General features: G+C 47.8%; 1 protein-coding gene across 1 annotated transcript in view; it reads right to left on the bottom strand.

The window, feature by feature from the left end:
* Positions 1 to 13,040, bottom strand: part of LRRC75A (leucine rich repeat containing 75A) — a 59,561-nt gene continuing 46,521 nt past the window's right edge. Inside the window, exon 4 of the mRNA XM_062506940.1 lies at positions 1 to 583. Coding sequence (XP_062362924.1) covers positions 1 to 583 — 583 coding nt within the window. The remainder of the gene's footprint in view (positions 584 to 13,040) is intronic.

The following is a 13,040-nucleotide window of genomic DNA, read 5'->3' on the forward strand; positions in this document are numbered from 1 at the left end:
TCATGTCTGTGGCGTGGCACCTTGCTCTGAGCCAGGGAGCTCCCCGGCCTCGGCTGTTCCGTCTGTCTGCTCCCAGTCCGTGCTGCCAGCCTGGCCTGGCCCAGCCCTCAGGTCCTCCTGGCTGTCCCCCATCCCCTCCTGCCCCTCCAAATCGCTGACCTGACCCTCCCCAAACTCCAGGATGGTCGGCAAATTGCCCTGCTTGGGGCAGCGCCTCTTCAGGCTGACCAAGAAGGGTTGGGGCAAGGAGAAGATATCCACGTTGTTACCCAGATCGATCCAGGTGACGCTGGGGAACTTCTTGGGGTCCTTGAGGGTCTCGGTGAGGTCCCTGAGGATGGCCTTGGTGAGGCGGTTGCCATTGAGGGCCAGCGTGGTGAGACGGGGCAGGCAGCAGAGCGCGGGCAGCAGCTGCAGCAGCATCTCGTCCGTGAGCTCTGTGAAACACAGCTCCACCGTGTCGATGTGCTCCGAGCTGTGCTCCAGGTACGACGTGACCCTCTCCAGGTCCTTCAGGGTCAGCGGGATGCCTGACAAGTCCACGGTGTTGTCCTGGGGTTTCCCCATCAGCACGGCCTTCAGGCTGCGGGGGGAGGTGAGGACAGGGGGTTAAGGACAGAGGGACACAATTAATGAACAGGAGGACGCAGTGACAGAATGACAGAATGACAGAATAACACACAGAATCACACACAGAATCACACAAAATCACACACAATCACAGGATGACAGAAGGACACAGTGACAGAATGACAGAATGACAGAATCACACACAGAATCACACAAAATCACACACAATCACAGGATGACAGAAGGACACAGTGACAGAATGACAGAATGACAGAATCACACACAGAATCACACACAGAATCACACACAGAATCACACACAGAATCACACAAAATCACACACAATCAGGATGACAGAAGGACACAGTGACAGAATGACAATCATACAGTCACAAAATCACAGAATGACAGAATCACACATCACACAATCACAGAATAACAGAATTACAATTACAGAATAACAGAATGACAGAATCACACACAGAATCACACACAGAATCACACACAGAATCACACAATCACACACAATCACAGAATGACACAATGACAAAATCAAGAACCACACAGTCACAGAATGACAATCATACCATCACGCAATCACAAACAGAATCACAGAATCACAAAAAATCACACAGTCACACCATCACAGAATAGCAGAATGACAGAATGACAGAATGACACAATCATGCACAATTGCACAATCACACACCACACAATGACAAAATCACAATGACAAAATCACAGAATCACACAATCACAGACTGACACAACCACACAATGACAGAATCACAGAATCACAGACTGACAGAATGACACAATGACAGAATCACAGACTGACACAACCACACAGCCACACAACCACCAGGATAGAAGAGACCTGTAAGATCGAGTCCAACCCAGCCCTAACACCTCAACTAAACCATGGCACCGAGTGCCACATGCAATCTTTTTTTTTAAAACAACTCTGGGATGGTGACTCCACCATCCCCTCGGGCAGACAATTGCAGAACTTTATCACTCTTTCAGTAAAAAAAACTTCTTCCTAACATCCAACCTAGCACACCATTTTTTGGGAGCAGCCTCATGTGGGACCAAGGTAATGCCTCAGTAAGAAGCTTTACCCACCTAAAAAAACCCCAAATTCCTCTTGTCTTGCAGTGTTTGAGCACCAAAGCAGCACCTCAGTCCCAAATAAAGCACAGAGTGCCCCTGTGAATCAGTGATAACCATTTAACAGCATGGCTAGAATGCAGCCAGAGGTTGATCCTGGTTTTATCCATTTTTTTTCCCCTGTAATTTATAGTGGGATGTCTGGTGTGGCTTTATATAAGCAAACCTAAGGAGATAACAAAGAGGTAATGGGGGGTAATGGGGACAGCTTCAGGACAGCTCTGTTTTGTTTTTTTCTTGTTTTCAGCAGCAATCAGTGTTGTTACACATTTGCTTTTTTTTTTTTCCCTTGGAGCGGGCAGCCAGGAAAAGGGAATTTCTCACTGGGAATCTCTCCTGCTCCCCCTGAGAGGGATTTAGCTGATACCCACTGGAACAGATTGAATCTCTTGTACAAACTGCCTTTTCACCTTGCTGAACTGCAAAAAAAAAAAAAAAAAAAAAAAAAAAAAAAAAAAAAAAAAAAAAAAAAAAAAAAATCCTCCTGAATCCTTGGGTCAGGGCGACCCTGGGCTGGTTCTGGGGGAGGCTTTGCCCTCCTGTCCCTGGGGAACCAAGCAAACAAACCCCAAACAGGATTTCATCCCAACAGTCCCGTGGCTGTTCTGAGCCAGCTGTGGAAATGAGGGGGGGATTTGTGTGAACAAACAGCTGGAAAAGCTCCGGGCCCTGCCATGAAAGTTGGCCACAGAACAGCCCCAAACCTCAGGAGGAAAATTGTAACCATTAAACAAATCCCTCTGAGCTTTAGTGGGGGATCAGTTACACCACTTGGTTTCATCCTCACATTTTACAAGGCTGCTCCATAGGGAAAACACTGATTTTTTTATTTTTTTTTCCCCGCCCCAGCTGGGGTTTTGCCCAATATAACACCAGGATTTGGAATAGAGCCCTTCACTAAGCTCACACGTTGGCAGGATGCTGATTTATCCACGCTCACGCTGAGCTAAAAGCTCTCTCCCATGGAATCAGATCAGAAAATGTTGTCATAAACAGGAATATTGATGTTTAGATCAAAGGGAATTAAAAGAAAGGGGTTTCCTCCTGGTTTAAATTCATGGCACTGCTCTCAAGCGCTGCACAAATCGTGACATGTGTGGTGTTCTGAAGGGAAATTGGGATGCTGAAGGGAAATTGGAAGCCCAATTCCTTGCAGGGCAAAGGAACAGCTCAGGGAAAATGAAGAGGCAGCCCCAGAGAGTGAGGAATTACAGCAAGAAATTTATGGAGACACCTGGTGAGAAAACTGCTACAAAAATCTCCGCAAAACATTATTGGATGTAATGAATCACCCCCCAAAAAAACCCAAAACCAAACCAAACCAAACCAAAAACCCTAAAGGTAAAATCCTGAGATGAAAGATTTGTCCTGAAATAATGATGGTAGCAAGGATTGGTACTAAAGTGCTTTTTCAAAATCCCTGCTCCAAATGATGGCAGTCAAACACTAGAATAGAGAATTGGGAAAGGAAGGAATAGAAACAAATGCTTCAAAAACAGGGATAATTTTGAGTAAAGGCTTGAGAATTCCCACCCTCAGAGGAGGAATCAAGACAAATAAATACAATTATTTAGCTTAAAGAGGGAATGTGACTCAGATAATAATATATTGTATATTGAATATCCTGCATTTTTTATATTATATATATATATATATATATATATATATATATATATATATATATATATATAAAATATATCCATAAAATGAAACAGAGGAGATGAGAATGAAATGCTCTTTTTTCATCCCTCTTAATGCAGGATCTGAGGACACCTGATGCTGAAAGACTGAATTCTCAGGGGAAAAAGGAGCTCAAATTATCCTCCAGCCATGGGATATCCCTGAGATCAAGGACTTTGTGGGAGGTCCCAAGTGCACAGGGCACTGCTTTGGCTGAGAACATCCAAAGTCACGGTAGGATTTAAAAAAAAAATAAAATTTAAAAATTGTCTATGGACTAACTGAATTTGAGGAGCAATCAAAAATTCTGCAGTTCACACAAATGGAGTGACCAGAAGTGGAGTTGCCAGATTCTCTAAAATTTAGAGTGAATAAATTCCTCCTTTTGGCTCATCCTCATTTTTTTACTGAATTTTACACACACCCAGTGTGGGCACTGCTGTGATTGCTCCTGAGCTGCTCCAGCTCTGTGGTCACAGAGGTTTGGAGCTTTATAAAGTTTAAAGCCTCTGTTCCCCACAGCATGGAAAGATTTCCCTCCTTAGAGATTCTCAGGGTAAAGAGGATTTTTAAAATACATAAATTTCAAAATATGAAACTTTAAAGCCCCTTTTGAGCTTGCCAATAAATTCATTAAAAATTCCTAAGTCTTTGCTGTTAAGAAAGCACCAGTGGGGATTAATTATTGTGCTCTCTTCTTGTTCCAAGAGCCTTCCCAGTTTTGCCAAGGTTTGCACTTTTCGAGTCATAAACTCCAGACATCCCTGCTGTAACATCATTTCTGTGCTAACCAAATTCCAGCCTGTTCCTCCTGCAAAATGCTGGAATTTGGAGGGTGGGAAGGGCAGGTTGCTCAGCCTGGAGCTTCTCATTCTAGCCCTGAAATGTGACATCAAAATTAACTTTATTATGGCTGTTATTATAAAATAATTGTGCCTGCTGGGAATGCTCTGTGGGAATCACAAGCCTAAACAGCATTTAAAAAAATAAATCCCCAAACATTTGGGCTGATCCTTGGATTCAGCACAGGAACTTTTCAGCATCTTAAGAGCAAACCTGGAGAGGATGTTAAAATTGTCCCTGAATTTCCCCACAGTGACCTGCTGTGCTGCTCCAGGAACTGTCTGTGCTGTCCCAAACCCCCAAATCCCCAAATCCCTGAGTTTTCCTTGGCTCCACACCAAGCTCCAGGCCTGCCCCACCTCCATGCCAGGTAAAAGCTGGAGGTGTTTGATGGGAAAAGGGAATTCTGAGCCGGTAGGGCTCGTGGAAGGATTGCTGACATCAGGAAGGGCTCCAGCCCTAAATCCTTCCCAGCAGAAGGAAAAAAGCAGGAGCTGTGGGTCTCAGCTCTTTCCCAAATCCATGGATCCATGGTGAGGTCTGGGCTGGGAGGGACCTTCCAGGGACCTTGTTCCAGCCCCTCCACGGCAGGGCAGACACGGAGCAGATCCTGAAAGCTCCGGGTACAAAGAGCAAGGAGAAGGAATTGTTATCCATGGGGGAGGGCTGGCCAGCCCCAGCAGCCCCAACACCTTCACCTCAGCCCGTGGGACAAAGGGACAGACACTGCAGAGCAGGGACACCTCTGGGGAGCAGGGACATCCCAAAGTGCAGGGACATCCCAAAGTGCAGGGACATCCTACAGAGCAGGGACATCCCACAGAGCAGGGACATCCCATAGAGCAGGGACATCCCAAAGTGCAGGGACATCCCATAGAGCAGTGTCACCCCACAGTGTCACCTGATAGAGCAGGGGCACCCTAGAGTGTCACACAAGAGCAATGTCACCTCACAGAACAGTGTCACCCCACAGAACAGTGTCACCCCACAGAACAGTGTCACCTCTCAGTGTAACCATACAGAGCAGTGTCACCATACAGAACTGTGTCACCCCACAGAACAGTGTCACCCCACAGAGCAGTGTCACCTCTCAGTGTCACCCTACAGAACAGTGTCACCCCACAGAGCAGTGTCACCTCTCAGTGTCACCCCACAGAGCAGTGTCACCCCACAGAACAGTGTCACCTCTCAGTGTCACCCCACAGAGCAGTGTCACCTCTCAGTGTCACCCTACAGAACAGTGTCACCCTACAGAACTGTCACCCCACAGAACAGTGTCACCTCTCAGTGTCACCCCACAGAGCAGTGTCACCTCTCAGTGTCACCCTACAGAACAGTGTCACCCCACAGAACAGTGTCACCTCTCAGTGTCACCCCACAGAGCAGTGTCACCCCACAGAGCAGTGTCACCTCTCAGTGTCACCCCACAGAGCGGTGTCACCCACTCTGGGCTCCTGTCTGCACTCCCTGACCTTTCCCAGCCCTACCTCTTGGACAATCCCATGGAAATGCCACCCACCCCACTGTCCCACCCCACTGTCCCAGCCCCTCAGTGTCCCCGTGCCATTCAGCAAGGGGACAGTGGGATGAGGCTCCCAGTGTCCCATTCAGCAAAGGGACCCGATGACACTTTTAAAAGCCACGAGCTGCTCAAAAAATGGATTTCTGTTCTCCCCACCTGATCAATATCTCCAATTAAGCAGCTCATTTGCATGCAGCTCCAGCACTGGGATGGGGAGGGAAGGGAAAAGTTCTTGTTCTTTTTCAGAACCAGCATTTCCCTCCCCCCCCCCCCATTTGTTTTTATTTCCTGCTAAACAAAATGCTAAAAAAAAAAAGGCATTTGGGAGCCATTAAAATGCTTTGCTATAATTATAACTCTATCTAATTTAGTGGGGGAAAAAAAAAAAAGAAGTAAATTTCCTGCTGTTGGAGAGCTCCATTTTCTTATCCCATCCTACCCAAAATAAAATGTATTTATATCATCCTCCCTACGATACCATTTGCTCCCAAACCTCTGTTTTTATACAGAAACAGTTGGAATTTTTCCAACAAACTCTACTCCAGTGGAATAAGGAGCTGCAGCTGATAGAACCTGGATTTGCAGGAGAGGCAATTTGCACAAATGCCCAGAGAAAAACAATCAGGAATTCAAAGGAAAACAACATGTTGGGCTCGTTGCTTCTGAAAATTACTCCCTGGAAGAGAATTGGCCCGAAATAAGGATTTGTGTTACAATAAATGAGAGTTTGCCATGAAACAAACAGCATTTTCTTCAAATTCTAACACAGGAGGGGGGAAAAAAAGCTGGAAAGGCTCTCGGAAAGGGACTTTTATGATTGGGTAGATACAAAAATACCCAAATCATATTGGATTTACATGAGCAGCTCCTCACTAGGGAGGGGGGAAGCTGGGCTGGTTAGGAAAAGGACTTTTAAATCCATTTGCAGCCCTCAGTGTCAGAAGGGAAGAGGCCACAGGAAAAGAAATTCCCAATCATTTGCTCATAAAAACACACAGCTGGCTGCCAACACGGTTTTAAGAACTGAGAGAAGAGGAGGAAAAAGAAAAGGGAGAGGGATGGGATGGGATGGGATGGGATGGGATGGGATGGGATGGGATGGGATGGGATGGGATGGGATGGGATGGAGAACAGCAGTGCTGGCCAGGACTCCAGCACTCTTCTGGAAAAGCAGGATGGAGGTTTCCTTAAATCCCCAATTCCAGCCTCTCCCTTTGGTTTTGTTGTTGCTTTGTTTGATTTTTGGAAGGAACGACCCCATAAACAGGCTGGATGTGACCCCAAAAGTGAGGGGAGGGTGTGTGGCTGCTCCTGCTCTGTCCCCTCACCACAAACTGAGGTTTTGCCACGTCGTGTCCATTTGCAGCTGGAAATTTGGGCTGGTGTTAATTATCTCTGCTAATTATCTCCATCCCATTCCAGAGCCCGTGGAGTTTTGGGGAAACACCCAGGCTTGAGAGGCAACAGCTCTGATTCACCTCTGCCCACCAAAATCCTCTCCCAGCCCTCAAATCTGCTCCTGGTGTTGTCAAACAACAACAACAACAAAAGAAAAAAAAAAAAAAGATCCAGGAAAAATCTGTGGAGAATTCCCTGAATCCAGGCCCTCGCTGAGGGTTTGAGGTTCACACTTAGCAGAGGCTGTTTGTGTTTCCTGTTCCTTGAAATAAGTTAAATTCCATTCATACAAAGGGGAAAAGCCCAGGGGTTTTTTGGGGGGTTGGGGAGATGTGGGGAGAGAAGTTTCAACTCTGATCCTCCAGCCCAGTTTTCTCATCAGAAACCAACCCAAAGAAACGAAGAAAAAAAACCAAAACAAAACAAAAAAAACCCCCAAAACACCCTCTCCCAACTGCTCTTCCTGCAATTAGGGAGTGATCAGCTGCCAAAATGAGTGCCTGGGGCTTGGCTTTCCCTAAAATGTTTATTTTATTGGAGCACAGATCACATTTGGAAGAGTTTAGGCAGGCTGAGGTTCCCTCTTGCTCTGATGAGAGCCAGAGCACGAGAGGCAGACGCCAGCCCGGCTCCCAGGGTCCTGCTTGTCCCTCTCCCTCCTTGGGAAGGGATTTTTCCAGAGCCAGCAGTTGCTATCACCCCCTATTTTTCCTTTTTCCTCACCCCTAATCCTTGGCAGGTCCCTATTCCAAGCCAAGTCCTGCCCTTCCCACCAAAATCCCAACACCTCTGGTGTCCAAAGTGAAGCCCAACAGGGATCCTGCCACGCTCAGGGATGGATCCAAGGGAAAACTCCAGCTCCTGATGCTGGGCACAGTTGGTTTGTGGGGACAGAGACCCATGGGATGGATCTGTGATGTCCCATGTGGGGCTGGCTGGTGACCTCCAACACCATCCAGGGTGTCAGGAACCCCCCCCAGAGCACAGAACATCCCAAAGAATATGCAGGGATTTGTGCTGGAGGAGCTGCACAGCCAGAGGAAGAGGAGATGGACACAGCGAGGGAGCCAGGAGCCTCTCACCTGACGTTTGCCCAGGTTTTAATCAGAATTTCCACATCCATCGAGCCACAAAAGCTTTTTTTTTTTTTTTTTTCTTTTCCACATGGTTTTCAACTCACAGGTGTTAAGTTTGCCCAGCAATCCCTGCTCCTGTGGCCATCCTGCTTCCCTGCAGGGGCAGAGCTTGGGATGGGATCCCTGGGATTTGGCAGCCTCGGGATAAGGAGCCCTGAGCAGTGCGGGGCTGCTCCTGCACACCCTCCCTGCCCTGGTGCTGGAAATTCCAACCCTGGGATGCATCTGCTTCACATTAACACCAAACACTGGGTCCCCCTCGGCCCAGCAGAACAGAGGCACCATTGTACCCCCAGCTCCCCTCCAGTGAGAAATAACAGGATACAACCTGACCCACTGCTACTCCCCTGCCCCTGGCTTCAAAAGAAAAAGGGATTTTTTTGGAGGTGGCTTTTCATCTTCTGTTCCATTGAGAGGATTTCTCAGCGCCCCTCTCCTCCGTAACTGCAGCAGAGGTTGAAGCTGAATTTTTGGCACCCCGTGGGTTGTTTTTCCTGCTGGGTGGGCACAGTTTTTTGGTGCAGTTATTTCACTTTAAGCTCCCTTCCCTGAGCCTAGGGGCAGCAAAAAAGCGGCTGCAGCCATTCCTGCAAAGCCAAACAAAGGGAAAAACCCAGGCCAGGAGGAACAGCTCGAGCTGCCCAAAGCAAACTCCCTCTTCCCCCAGCACTCCATTGCTTTTGGCAGGTTATTTCCCTGCTGACGGGGGGGGATTTCAGCCTCCAGCTGCCCCCAGAGATGAAACCAGAGCAGGGAGCAGAGGTGGAGCTGCTGCCAAGGGGGGATAACAGAGCAGGGATGTGCTGCTCTGCTCTGAGCAAACACTGCCCAGCTCCCCCAGTCCCCACAGCACGGCAAATTCTGCTGGACAAGCAGCAAAACCACAAAAACCTTCCCTGGATTTTCCCTGGCTGCCTGTTTGGTTTCTCTGCTCCAACACACAGGCCTTCCAAATGGAAATATTTTGCCTTTTTCTCTGCACCCACCCGTGATGAGGGTTTGTGTCACTGTGCTCCGAGCTGGAGCAGTGCTGGAAAGATCAGCCCAGCAACAAATCTTCCCAGGTGATTTGTCCATATTATGTCAACACACACTTTTATTTTTTTTTTTTCCCCCCCTGAAGTCTCCAGCTCATAATCTTTGGGATAACGAGCTCCATTTGGGGGCCCAGCGTGACCCAGCTGATTAAAGCAGGGGATGCAGGAGAGGACTGGCTCCAGATGGGCATTTCTGGGATAATCCTCATTCCCCAGAGCACACGAGGCTGGATTCATCCCCCAAAAATACCCCCAGCTCCCCAGTCTGGCGCTAATCTGGACAAGGGGAGAGTAAAACACCTGGAAGAACATATTGCCACCATTCCTGGACAAAAGGAATAAGCCTTGGGGCTGTTTGACTCTGGGATGTGTCAAAACACAGCCTGGCAAAACCCAAATGTGTCCAGGGGCTTTGGACTTTTCCTGGAGGTGCCAAAAAACCCTTTTGAGATGCAAAAGAACCTTCTGTGCTTCAGATGCTCCAGAGGGTGTTTTGTTGCTTTTTTTGTTTTGTTTTGTTTTTTTGTGTTTTTTCTTGTTTTTTTTTAGGGTGGTTTCTTTTCTCCATCTCATCTCCCTGGAGCTGGGGGATGAGTGAGGATGAAGGGTCAGAGTGGAAAGGGCTGAGCTCAGTTTGTGCCACCCATGGGGACAAACAGAAACCCCTGGTGATGACACAACCCCCCTGCAGCCATCCCCATCTCCAGTGTTTTAAATTTTAAAGCCAAAATTTCCAGCCAAAGAGAGCGGGGGGTGGGAATTCACCGAGTCCAAGGGATGGATGAGCTCACTTAAACACCTTCACTCACCACCTGGAAGGGCTGGAGAAATCAAATCAATGTAAAGAGCTCCTATCAAAGCTTCATCATCCAGCTTGATTGTCTTAATTGGGAAATACAGCCCAGGCTGGGCTGGCTAGGGATAAAATGGGTATCACTGCTGGGCAGTGATTTCCCCCATGGAGCAGCATCCAGGCACCAAATTGCCCCTCAGCACCAAAAAAATAAAGGAGTCAGTGTCTGTTTGAGACAAGACAAATCATCACAGAGTGTCTGGATGGTTTCCAGGCTGGGGAGATGAATTATTTTCCCAGCTGATTCCTCGTTTAATAACAATTTCTACCGCTTGGTTCCTGGCTCTGCAGCCCGAGTGGTGGGGATGGATTTAAATAATCCCCACCATGTGTCCATGGAAAAATCTCATTTCCACTCTGCCCAGAAGCAGAGGAGTAATTATTAAAAAAAGAAAAAATTAAAAACCTCACACTTTTCACCATCAAAGGCCTTTTCTAATTAAGCACCGGACTAAAAGACACATTTAAGGAGGCACAAACACCCAAGTGCAAGGAGGTGGGAAGGGAGGAAAATCACCACGTTATTCCTCGATTCAGCTGCAGGAGGAGAGAGGAAAGAGGAGGATGAGGGTAGCTTGAAACCTTAAAAACCTGAAGTTTATAAAGCTGCAGCAAAATGTGAGGGAAAAGTCAGTGTGGAGGGGTGTCCTGCTGCTCTAAATCACCCCATCCCAGCCTCAGGTTGTTTCTGCTTTATTTTCCAGCATTTCTGGCTGGCAGGAGCAGCAAAAGCAATGCAAGCCTTTGTCAGGGTCAATGTTCATCAGTGTGGGGGAATGGTGCTTTGCAGTTTGGGGTCAATTGTTTTCAATTCTGGGGCAGCCCAGACAAGGAGCAGGGCAAGGGCTCATTTTACACCTGGAGCCAGTGGAAAACCTGAAATCCCTGCCATGTGCCAGCCCTGTGCCACCAACCCGGGTGGCATTTCAGTGTCCATGAATTATTTACAGTTCAGCTCCAGCAGCTTCAAATGCAGGTTTTGGGTAATGCCAGCTCCTGTGCCAGGAGCTGCAGCCTCTCCACGGGCAGGGATAACCTCTCCCCCCAGCCAAACCCAGCTGGAAAAAGAACTCATTTCCACCCCAAACTTGCTGGTCTGCTGGCCAAACAGCTCTCAGTGACAAGGAATGACTTCAGCACCTGCTTGGTGTGGGTTGCTCAGTTTTTCCAGGAAGAAGGGGGCAGATCCTCCAGCTCCCACTCCAACCGACACAGGAAAAATCAGATTTCCCCAGAATATCGTGAGCAAGAACTCTTTGCAGTTATTTAAAGGATACCTGGAGACATTAAATAGATGTGGGGATCTTGGCTTAGTGGTGGACTTGATCTCAGAATGTTTTTCCAGCCTTAATGATCCCACAACGGTGGCAGCTCCTTTAATTGCCACAAGCCACAATTTGCAGAATTATTCCTCAACCACAGCCCTCACAAATCTTTACTCCCCCGGATTTGCAGCATTCCACCTTTCCTCCCATCCCATCTGTTCACAGTTTAGCCCCACTTTCATCATGCCAAAAGTCTCTGACTCTTTCAATTCAACAAGAAGCATCACAGCATTTTACTTCCAAGCCTCTGGAGCCTGAACCGTGGTGTTTAGTGGCTTGTCCCGAATTCTTGGTGCTTTTGGGTCCTTCAGCATCACCCAGCAGGGAGGACTGGGTGGAAAAGGAATTCCTTGGGCTTGTTTTCAGCCTCTGTTTTGCTGCAATATTGACACACTCAGGCTGCTGAGCTGGGAGCAGCTCAGGACATCCCTGTGCATTGTCAGGTCCATCCCTCCCTGCCTGACACCCCCTCCCCAATCCAAGGATAAAGTGCAACCCTGACACCCTGAATTTACATCCCACTGGCCTGAAAAGAGAATTATTTAACACCAAAGCCTCTTAGTGCTGTACATTATCAACTTTAAAATAATACAGCTCTTTTTTTTTTTTTCTTTTTTTCTTGATTCCTCTCTCATTCAAGACATCCATTTCCAGCTGGATGGAATCCTTCCCTTCTTCCCACTCAGCCTGTGCTGGGTGATTGCTGGCCTGTTCCTCCTCTCCCCTCCAACATCACACCCCATTCCCACCAGGATAAAACATTTCACCAAGGTTTTTGCAGGGTCACAAAACCCTGGGGCTGCCAGAGGGGATGTTTGCACATTCAACAGCATTTTTGGAGAAGAGATTCATTGGAATTTCTACATAACAAGCAGCTCCAGGGAGCTGCATCCCAGCTTCAGAGGGTTGGGGCTTTGCCTTTTATGTGGGAACAGCTTGGGCACATTTAACCCCAGGTTTAACCTGCCCACCCCACTCAAACCCATCCGCCAGGATTCCACAAAAAAAAAAAAAAAAAAAAAAAAAAAAAAAAAAAAAAAAAAAATCCCAAATCCCAGCCAGGCACATGCAAAGGACCAGCCCCAAACGCTGCTCCCGCCCTCCCAGATATCTTGGAATATGTTGGAAAACAGATATTCCAGAGAGCAAAGGAGCAGTTTGGAAGTCACCCAGCCCATCGGAGAGCAGGGACACAGCAGGGACTGTGCCTGCAGCCAGGTGTGTGCCAGAGGGAATCAACTCCAGGGGCAGCAGCCCAGAGCAGCACGGGTGCAGGAGCACTGGGAACAGAACGACTGACAGGGCAAATCAGGGATTGCTCCCAGCCCAGCCATAAGAGAAAGAGAAAGGTCACATCTTGAGCAGCTATAAAAAGTCTAGACTGGCAGATGGAGGAAATGCCCCATGGCCATGGAGGTGATGAAAAGGGCATTCCTGGGATAAAATTACATCCAACTGTTTCTCCCAACTCCTTACTGGTACCTCAAAAAGTTCCTTTGTTTTTTTT

Source organism: Cinclus cinclus, chromosome 22 (assembly GCF_963662255.1).
Source record: "Cinclus cinclus chromosome 22, bCinCin1.1, whole genome shotgun sequence".
Taxonomy (NCBI): Eukaryota; Metazoa; Chordata; class Aves; order Passeriformes; family Cinclidae; genus Cinclus; species Cinclus cinclus.